The sequence below is a fragment of the Saccopteryx leptura genome, chromosome 1 (assembly GCF_036850995.1).
Source record: "Saccopteryx leptura isolate mSacLep1 chromosome 1, mSacLep1_pri_phased_curated, whole genome shotgun sequence".
Taxonomy (NCBI): Eukaryota; Metazoa; Chordata; class Mammalia; order Chiroptera; family Emballonuridae; genus Saccopteryx; species Saccopteryx leptura.
Window position 1 is genome coordinate 174,278,738 of NC_089503.1, and position 10,596 is coordinate 174,289,333.

The window sequence follows — 10,596 nt, forward strand, 5'->3', positions numbered from 1 at the left end:
GAGTTGATGCTTCCAGCTCCTCCCCCCTTCTCTCTCTCTGTCTCTCCTCTCTCTCTCTCTGTCTCTCCCTCTCCTCTCTAAAATGAATAAATAAAACAAACAAACAAAAAAACCTCAGTAACATGAAAAGAGTTGTTCTAAAAAAAAAAAAAAGCAAACAAACTTAAGAAATACTCCATTACCTGAACTCTTTAAGAATTCAACATAATAAAATAATAATGTTAAAAAAGAGAGAAAATTCAGCACGTACATTAGCATATTAAAAGCCCTGACAAATCACAAACTCTCTGTTCAAGTAACATCTATTAATTTTTCAGAGCCAAGTTCTCTAGATCACATCTGGGAAATCCTTCTTTTCTAACCAGTTAGCAACTTCTTGCTTATGTGACATTCACATGAGGCCTACATGCCATTAAGAGTTTTTTGACCTGTTGTGAACTTTTCAGCTGTATTTACAAAGAAATTTGAATTTGTAATGCATACAACTTGCCATATATTAATAATGCAGTGCAGAGTGGATTGGGGGGTTCCCTCCAAGCCCAAGGAATGGGCAGGCAGACATAAGCTCTCTCTGTAGGCATAACTGGCAGCCACAAATGCCTCCTAGGCAGGTACTGTATTATAAATACCTTAGAAATCACGCGTCCAGGAAAAGGAGGAAGAACCGCATTTTCAAAGATAAAGGTCCCTAGAGGATTTAGGGGTTTTACAATCATTTAGGGTTATCTAAAACTTCATTTCCTTTTCTTTTTTTAATTAAAATTTTTTTTTAAATTTATTGGGGTGACACTGGTTCATAAACTTACATAGGTTTCAGGGTACAGTGCTAGACTACATCCTCTGTATGCTGTACTGTGTGTTCACCACTCTAAGTCAAATCTCCTTACAGAATCAATTACACCCCCCCCCCTCGTTTACTCTCTCAGGTCTCCCCACTCCCCTTCTCTCTGGTAATCAGCATGCTATTGTCTGTCTATAAGGGTTTTTATTTAATTTTTTGCTTAATCCCTTTACCTTTTTCATCCAGCCCCCTCCTGGCTCCCCTCTGACAGCTGTCAGTCTATTCCTTTCTGTTGGTTTTTTCTTTTCTTATTTTTAAGCCTTCATTTCATACCCAGGGAAATTAAGGCCCAGAGACAGCTAGTATTTAAGACAAAGTCATCTAACTCTAGATCTCATGCCTTTTCCTCTAGGTCAGTGGTTCTCAAGCTTTTTGAAGTTGGGGTGCATTTAAAATCTTACAAATAATTGTAGGCACACTATATACAAATTTCTGAGAAATATAATAATTAAGTCAAATAGTAAAGAAAAAAATATAAAGTCCAAGCATGCTTTTATGGTAATTAAAGGAAATAAATATTACAAAAGTATATTTATTCTGACATTAAAAAACATTCTTATGTTACATTTTTTGAGTTACGCTTTTTAGAATTTGTAAAAAAGAGGGGTTAAAAAATAAAAAAACAACAAAAAGTTATCTTCTTATATATATAGATAAATTCTTAGTAAGATTTAGTAAATTCGGCAGGTCCCAGCGTGAATGTGTTAAGTTTTTCATTCTTGTGTTTATGAGAAACATGAGCCTGATGTGTCCTAGCAATTTCTTCAATGTTTGGGCATATATTTGAAAGGCAAACTCTCATTTCCTCATCAATACATTGAAGAATTCCTCTCTTTTTACTCTTAACTGTGTTGAGTGCAGAAAACCCCCACCATACATATCATCTTAACTTGACACCAAACAAAGGATAGAAGGAACTTGCCTCCAGTCTTTCTGGGGAACATGGGGGGTAGTGTAAACAATCCAGCACCACAGCTTAACAGCCTTTTGCAACCTAATCAGGCAAGTGAGGTGGAAGGTTGGGCAGACTGTCAGCTTACAGCCAATTCCCCACACCTCTGTCCCCCAAAATCTAAACTCCCAAAACCCTGTTGGGTTTTTGGTCCCCAACAGGCACATATTTTCTGGAATACCATAGGGAGCACCTGGAAATCTAGAGCGCACCAGGGCGCCCTGGCGCACACTTTGAGAACCACTGCTCTAGGCTGTGCTGCCTCCTGGGCCTTGCAAAGTACGTATAAGACCTGTAGGTCTGTGTTACTACCAGAAGAGAACAGGGGGCCACTAAGGAACAACCATTGTTAAGGAATAAATAAACAGGACTATCAGACACCAACTTCTTAAACTTTTTTGAAAGTTTAAAAAAATTAAGAAAAAGTTAATTTTTTTTCTCATTAGTCTAGCAATCATTATCACACGCCAGTGGTAGTCAACCTGGTCCCTACCGCCCACTAGTGGGCGTTCCAGCTTTCATGGTGGGTGGTAGCAGAGCAACCAAAGTATAAATAAAAAGATAGATTTAACTATAGTAAGTTGTTTTATAAAGATTTATTCTGACAAACTTAGCGAAAATCTGACATAAAGTATTTGGTAAGTAATTATTATTACTATATGCTTTAACTTGCTGTAACTCTGCTTTATAAATTTTATAAAGTAAAGTTACTTCCCTGCTTTATAAATTACCATTACGTGGAACCGGTGGGCGGTTAGAAAATTTTACTACTAACAGAAATACCAAAGTGGGCAGTAGGTATAAAAAGGTTGACTACCCCTCATCACACACTAAGGATCATTTCTTGATGGCATTTTAAAAAAATTCGCAGTTTGCCTGACCAGGCGGTGGCGCAGTGGATAGAGCGTCAGACTGGGATGCTGAGGACCCAGGTTCGAGACCCCAAGGTCACCAGCTTGAGCGCGGGCTCATCTGGCTTGAGCAAAGCTCACCAGCTTGGACCCAAGGTCTCTGGCTAGAGCAAGGGGTTACTCGGTCTGCTGAAGGCCCATGGTGAAGGCACATATGAGAAAGCAATCAATGTACAACTAAGGTGTCTCAACGAAAAACTAATGATTGATGCTTCTCATCTTTCTCCATTCCTGTCTGTCCCTATCTATCCCTCTCTCTGACTCTCTCTCTGTCTCTGTAAAAAAAAAAAAAATTCAAAGTTTTAGGTCCAATCACTTTATATTTTGAGGTCATGCTGCTCATAGGTTCATACCTAAGCAACAGATGTTGGAGACAAAACATGTAAGTAACTTAAGGCAAATAAGTGATTAAAATATGCAGGGCAGGGTCATTCAACTTTTCAAAAATTCCCTAAACTTTTCATTTTTTTTTCTCTATATTTGAGATTCTCTTTCAAAATTTAGGTGTTTTAAGTCCTAATACCGTGATACCAGCTGATCATTTCCTAATCAATTCTTAGATTGAACAAACCATCATAGAGGCAGTAGAGCATCTAGTCTTTGTTCTTTTCCTTAAGTAAACAAATCATTTCCTATATGGTAAGTATCTTCCGGGGCTTAACTCCTACATACCCTAAATCTATCATGGGTCTTAGTAATTATTAAGGAAAAAAAATACACTTTTAAATTGTAGCAATGTGCTGTTTCCTTTTACAACACAAGAAAGTACATTAGACAATGTAGGTACTAAATATTTTAAAAATGCAAATGTATTCAGTTGTATAAGAAATGCAGCTAACTCAAATCTTTGGGTTTTTGGGGTTTTATTAAATTTCCTTCCAAACTCCTATGAATAACAGTTAAATGAATGCAAGCCTACAGACCAAAATAAATTTGTTTCGGCTTACTTATTTAAAAAGTCTGCAAAAAAAAAAAATCACTCCCACCCCTTGCAAAAAAAAAAAAAAAATTAAAGCAAATTAAGTTTCCACAGTTTTCACAGTGTGTTTTCTTAAGAGATGGGGGGGGGGGGAATTATACATTTTTTCCCCCCATTATTTATGAGATTAAAATTTGATTTTACATTAGATACTTTGAGCCAGGAAAAAAATGGGAATTGTTTCTTCCCACTTTTCCCTCTTTAAAGTAATTTTCATTTCTTGTTATCTCTAAAGGTTCAAGGAATCAACTTGACACATTAAAATTTCATTTAAGGAGAAAGAGCACCATTGAAACATTTTGCAATTTTATGCATTTATTTTGCTGACAGAGTCTTATGCCAAATTCTTGATCTAATTTTTTTCAATGTTTTGGGGTTTTTTTGGAGGGGGGAGTTGTTTTGTTTTAAGAGGAGATAGAGAAGAAGTTAAAGTTCAGAGTTAAAAATAAGAATTGAAGTGGGCTATAATTACTTATAAATCTCTGGACACCGCCTCCTCCCCCCAACCAAATTGTGGATGATCACCACTGAAGTTGAAGTCTAAACAGCCAAGTAAAGAAATTCATGAAGTGCGAAATTCAGTCCCTGGTAAATCATGTGGTATCTCTACTCTACGTGATCATTTAATGTTTAGCAAAACATAATCAGGATCATTGTTCAGACTTAAGCATAACAGTTTTTGTTGTTTGTTTCTGCTTAACAAATCAAGAGACAGAACCCTTTTCATTTGGAATTTGACATATCTGGCAATAATTTTATGGTACCTTTTGTTCTTCTGTGAATTCAGAATTGTTGTGTTGAGCTTGGGCCTCTTTTTGTAGATGTCTTGCTAATCTGTAACAAGAGAAATATATATTCTTTAGAATTGAAGGAAAGCAAACTATCTCCAGTGCAAGAAGGTGAAACCATTTCAATGTTTTAAAGTACAGGCAGTAGGAAGGAGACTTGGGATGGTGAACACACAGTGCAATGTACAGATGATGTATTGCAGAATGGTACACCTGAAACCTATATAATTTTATTAACCAACGTCACCCCAATAAATTCAACTAATAGAAACAGACAGTGAAGTACAATACTATGTTCAAAGTATAAATCTACATTACCTTTAGAATCAAACTCTTTATACAATGACAATAAAAATAAGATATATTTTCAAACTATTTCGCTGGAACAAATTTCAGCTCTAGGCAGTAAAAAACAGAATCTTAGAACTGGAAAGAATCTCAGACTAACCCAGCTTTCTTTAGGAGGTATTAATTTCTTCTGTAACAAGCCAATAAGCAGTTGTCCAGGTTCGGCCTAAACATTTCTAGTGAGCACCAATAACAGTACCAATCAGTGACATTTTATCAGTCTATAATTAATGTGTTGATAAGATTAGTCCAAATTACAGCCATGCCAAAGTGAATACTCAAATCAATCAAATTATACCTTTGGAAACATTTTTCATGGAAAATAAAGAAAACTCCACCAATCAGACATGAAAATTATTGTTTGCCCAATTACCATCAAAATTAAAAATACAGCTAGGCCTCGAGTGAATTTTCAAGGATTGGAACTGTGTTATGTACTAGTACAACTCAACAGTAAGGATCCATAGTGATTTCTGACACAATAAAAACCAATTAGCTATTGACTCTTAATAGCTAATTTAAAAATGGACAAAGGGCTTGAACAGACATTTCTCCAAAGATATAAAAGTGGCCAATAGCACATGAATATCTTATCATTAGTCATTAGGGAAATAATGATATATGATGTCACACCTACTAGGATGGGTATACTTTTTAAAAAGAAAAAAATATATAACAGATGTAGGCAAGGATGTAGAAAAATTGTAGCCTTCATATGCTGCCGGTAGGAATGTAAAATGGTAGGGTCACTGTGGAAATCAGTTTGGCAATTCCTCAAAAAGTTAAAAAGAGCTACCGGCAATTTCAATAACCTAGATATATTCCCAAAGAAACCAAAAACATGTTCACACAAACACCTGTACGTGAATATTTATAGCATCAGCATTATGCATAACAGCCCCTAAGTGGAAACACTCAAAATGCCCATCCACTGATGAACAGGTAAACAAAAAGGAGTATATCCATTCAATGGACTATTATTGGAACATAAAGAAGAATGAAGTAGTGATACATGCTACAACATGGATGAACCTCAAAAACATGATGTTAAGTAAAAGCCACAAACAAATATCATCATATGATTCAACTGAAATGTCCAGAAAAGACAAATCATTAGAGATACAATAGAGACTAGCAGTTGCCGAGGGCTTGAGTGGGAATATGAAGTGACTACAAATGGGCACAAGGGATTTTTTCTGGGTGATGGAAATGACCTAAAACTTTATTGCAGTGATGGCTACGCAACTTAGTAAATTTACTGAAACTTCATTCAATTGCATATGTAAGTGGATGAATTTGTATATAAATTATACTTCAATAAGGTTATTAAAATTTTTTTAAACCTAGTAAAAAAATTATAAGACATGATTGTGTCCACTGAGGGAAAATCCTCATACTGTGGCTATCAAACGAGCAGGGGAAAGAGTAGCCATTCGATTAGTAGAGGTGAGAAACCTATCACATGTTCTTCTCTAGAGAATAAACTCACCCTACAACGCTACAGATAAAGCAAGATTATTTGCAAGGGGGAGTTTTAAATATACTTTAAGCACATAAACAAGTAGTTGACTTATAGCAATCCTTCACAGAAATCAGTCCTTCTCAAACTATCTGTAATGAAGGACTGATTATTTTCCCCCAACCTGTTCTAGACATATACTTTTATAAATACAATGAGTATTGTATAGTGGTGATGGACGAAGACTTGGCTTGGGGGGGGTGGTGAATACACAATATGTTTACAGAGATGTGTTGTAGAATTGGGCACCTGAAACCTGTATAATTATGTTAACCAATGTCAACCTAATACATTCAATAATTTAAAAAAAGGCTATTGTGCAGATGTCAAATTGCTATATGGTTTCTAAATTGTAATTCTCAATTCCGTTATCTTGTTGCAGACTGGTTATAGTCTGCAGATCAGCCCAGAACTATGGACCACACACTATATCAGGCATAGCAAGGATGATGAACAGCAGGTATTATTGAGTCTTCAAACTCACCATTCACTTAATATTTATTGAGCATCTATGTGCTAAATACATCAGGACTGATCTTGTGCAATATTTGATTCTGAGCAACAGGCTCCATACCACTCTGCCATAAGTTAGGGGTCATGTGTCCCCAGGTTCCTGAAGAGGTAGCCTGCTAAATGGAATTGTTTTTAAATGACCATGTTTATTCGGATAGGAATCTTATTTTTGCCATCATTTGTTTAAATCTTCAACAAGCATTTTGGCATCAACTCTTTAATGTTCCCACAGCATACTACTGAATCCATTCATTCAACAGAATACAATAATTACATAATATCTAATTAAATAATTACTTAATGATAGCCTAGAACTACTGTGAATATTAAGTATACCTCTGATACCCTGCCCTCAAAAAGCTTACCTTCAAGTAGGGAACCAGACAATACACCAAACAAATATATAAAATATATCGTATTTTAGATGCTGACAAATACTACAGAAAAACTTAGTCAGGATTGGTGGGGTAGGGTGTACAAGACTGAGTAGAGAAGGTGGGGATGAACAGCAAGTTTTGTATTTTTTTTTTTTTTTTTTTTGTATTTTCCTGAAGTTGGAAACGGGGAAGCAGACAGACTCCCGCACGTGCCCGACTGGGATCCACCTGGCATGTCCACCAGGGGGCGATGCTCTGCCCATCTGGGACGTTGCTCTGTTGCAACCAGGGCCATTCTAGCGCCTGAGGCAGAGGCCATGGAGCCATCCTCTGCGTGGGGGCCAACTTTTGCTCCAATGGAGCCTTGGCTGTGGGAGGGGAAGAGAGAGACAGAGAGAAAGGGGAGGGGAAAAAGTGGAGAAGCAGATGGGCGCTTCTCCTGTGTGCCCTGGCCGGGAATCGAACCCGGAACTCCTGCACACCAGGCCGTCGCTCTACCACTGAGCCAACTGGCCAGGGCAAGCTTTGTAATTTTAAACAGCATTGCCAAAAAGTGTCTCATTGAGAAGATAATATTTGAACAAAGATCTGAAAGAGGTGACTTAGTGACCCAAAGAGATAATGGGGGGAAAGTGTTCCAAAAAAAAAGTACAAAAGCCATAAACCAGAATCTTCAGGAAACAGCTAGCAAGGTGGTAGCCCTTATTCTTTTCATATTTCTGTAATGGAAATACCCAATTAACTCTAAAACCCTCCAATTAGACAATCAGGGCTTTGATGGTGGAAATCTAATCTTACTGGCTTTTATATCCCTCGCTCTCACTCGCTGAGGGATGAAATTGTTTAAGCTACAGTATCTTGTGTTATGATTATACTAACAAATTTATTCCTTTCCCCAAGCCCCCCTCCCATAAACTCACTCCTGCTGTATGACCATAAAGACATTGCTGCCTGCCCCATTAGAAATGCCAGTTATCCTAGACACTTCCTTCTCACTCTCAATATCCAGCCAGTAACTGGACCCTGTCAATCCATTTCCCCATCATTTAGTAGTCTCCAAATGCTCCTTTTCTGTAGCCTTCCTCCCAGATAATTCAAATAAAAACAGACACTTTGCCTTCAATTTTGAATATATGAATTTTAAAATCCACCTCATTTTACACGTAGCCTGAGTGTTTACACAATTTGAGCCAATTGTTACACGTTTCCATTCAGATTTGACACTCGTGGTTTTTAAAATTCGAGAATGTCTCTGAATCATGAAGTTTAAAAGTTAGTATTGAGGTCCAATAATGGATTTGTATGTGCCGATTACTCAGCTCTAGCTAAACAGCTTGCATACTCAGTTTCCCTTTGTAATTTCAATTGGACATGGTATTCTTCACTTTCCATTGTGAGGTCGGCTATTAAATGCCAACAGCTGCTAAGTCCCACCATGTCCCAAGTGATAGGCAGCTTTATGTTTCAGGGTATGCAGTTCTGGTTAAGAAATAGATGAGTACACATAGGTGCTCACTGTCTAACTGGCTATGGTCTGGAAGGACATGTACTTTGGTAATGAAAGAAATCTAATCTGTCCACTTCACATACACAGTGCATCTTAAATATAGTGTCTTAAAAACTCTGTGGTAGTGCAAACAGGATTTGAAATTAAAAAACAAAAATCTCAAGATTTCAGTGGTATAGTTTTGCAACCCTAAGTAATCTGCTTAACTTGAGCTTCTATTTCCTCATTTTGTAAAATGAAAATAATATTCTCAATGAGTAGTTTCAAGAGTGAGTGATATCAAGCGAAAGTGCGAATCAAATGATAACAGTTGTTGCACAATGGCCCCAAGCAGGGTTGTTTTCAGGCCTTTTGAAACTCCAGGCAAGACAAAGTCAGTAGACATCTACACATTTAAACTATCTTAATGGCCAGATAAAAACAAATAACTATTGTACAGAAAGGACAAAGACTTTAGATACTCCAAGTATCAATCGAGTCTTCTGCCCAGAAGACATTGAGAGGGGATAAAAAAGGTTTTAATCACACATGGTTTCACATTCGGTAAAGACTCAAACAATAACTTGCTTTAACGAATTAATGGCAAGTTTGAAACAATAGCATTTGAGTAGGCAGTTATTTCCAGGAAAATGTGCAAGAATCTACGCAAGGTTTTATACGTATACGTATGTCAATCTCGTCTTTTAACTGAAAAAAAAAAATCCCTTAAGTTTTGTTGTTGTTGTTGGGGGGGGGGGGGGGGAGTCAGAAAGGGAAAGAAATCGAACTTGTGCTGATGAAAGAAACTGGTCCTCACATGCACCCAGCGGCTATACATTGTACACAGGAAAAGGAGGTGGGGCCCAAGGAGGGAGTGGTGGCTCCCGTGCGTGGTCTATTAATTCACATTTTGCTCTCTTCTGTTCACATCCTGCGCGGACTCCACCCAAAGCAACCGAGCGAGGGGGTGGGTGGGACCCACACTGCCTAGCAAATAACAGTCCCAGAAACCGAAACAGAACCGAGGTGAATTGGGAAAACACGGCTCACTAGAAAAAGGGGTGGAGAAGGGGCGCGAGAGGGGGGGACCCTTCTTTTGGCTGGTGAGGCACCTCTGGCCTTGTTGCTTCCCGGGGGCACACCCCTCCTCTCAATCGCCACCAGTTAGTTCCCTCCTGTCGTACACATGGGAGGAGATGGCACCGTGCACGGAGTCACTCATCCCTGGAACGTGGGCGCAGAGCACTCCAGCCTTCCCTGGAGTTTCTAAAAGAGAAATCGAGAGGCGGCAACCCAGGAGTGGCGGAGGGACGGAAACTGCAGAGCGGGGGAACCCGCGGGACGGAGGAAGGACCGAAGTAGGGACCCCGATGGGGCGGGCGCCCCAGGAAAGAAGGGCTACCTGTTGAATGGAAGTGGCCCGCTGGAGGCGGAGGGGGAAGCAGGGCGGGGGAGCCCAGAGGGCGGGTCGCGGTCGCCCGCAGCCTCTCCGGGGTCGGGGCGCTCGGAGCCCCGGTGCCCGCGGGGCCCCACCCTGGGGAGCCTTGGCTGCGGAGACGGGGGTGAGACGCCGACAGAAACGAGGGGGAGGCGGCCCACCGGAGCCGGCCGTTCGTCACTCACATCTGATACTCGTCTATCGCCTCCACCAGCTGGCCCCAGGAGTCGAAGTCGGCGCCTCTCCTAAAACTGGCGCCCCAGCGCTGCAGCAGACTCCGAGTCACCTCCGACATGGCCGGGCTCTACCCCGTCCCCTCCCGCCCCTGCCCCGCCGAGGCCGGGCTCTAGGGTGCCATCCTTCCCCGGCCGGGCCTCGACATTAATAGGGACAGCAGGAACCGCGACGGCCACCGCCGCCACCCGCCGAGGAGCCGCCCAAGCC

At 39.9% G+C, this 10,596-nt stretch overlaps 1 protein-coding gene across 1 annotated transcript in view; it reads right to left on the reverse strand.

Annotated features, from left to right (window-relative positions):
* The window catches only part of AIDA (axin interactor, dorsalization associated), a 31,528-nt gene extending 20,932 nt beyond the window's left edge, over positions 1 to 10,596 (reverse strand). Inside the window, exons 1-2 of the mRNA XM_066380850.1 lie at positions 10,338 to 10,596; positions 4,448 to 4,517 (exon numbers count right to left, since the gene is read on the reverse strand). Coding sequence (XP_066236947.1) covers positions 4,448 to 4,517; positions 10,338 to 10,447 — 180 coding nt within the window. The 5' untranslated portion in view covers positions 10,448 to 10,596. The remainder of the gene's footprint in view (positions 1 to 4,447; positions 4,518 to 10,337) is intronic.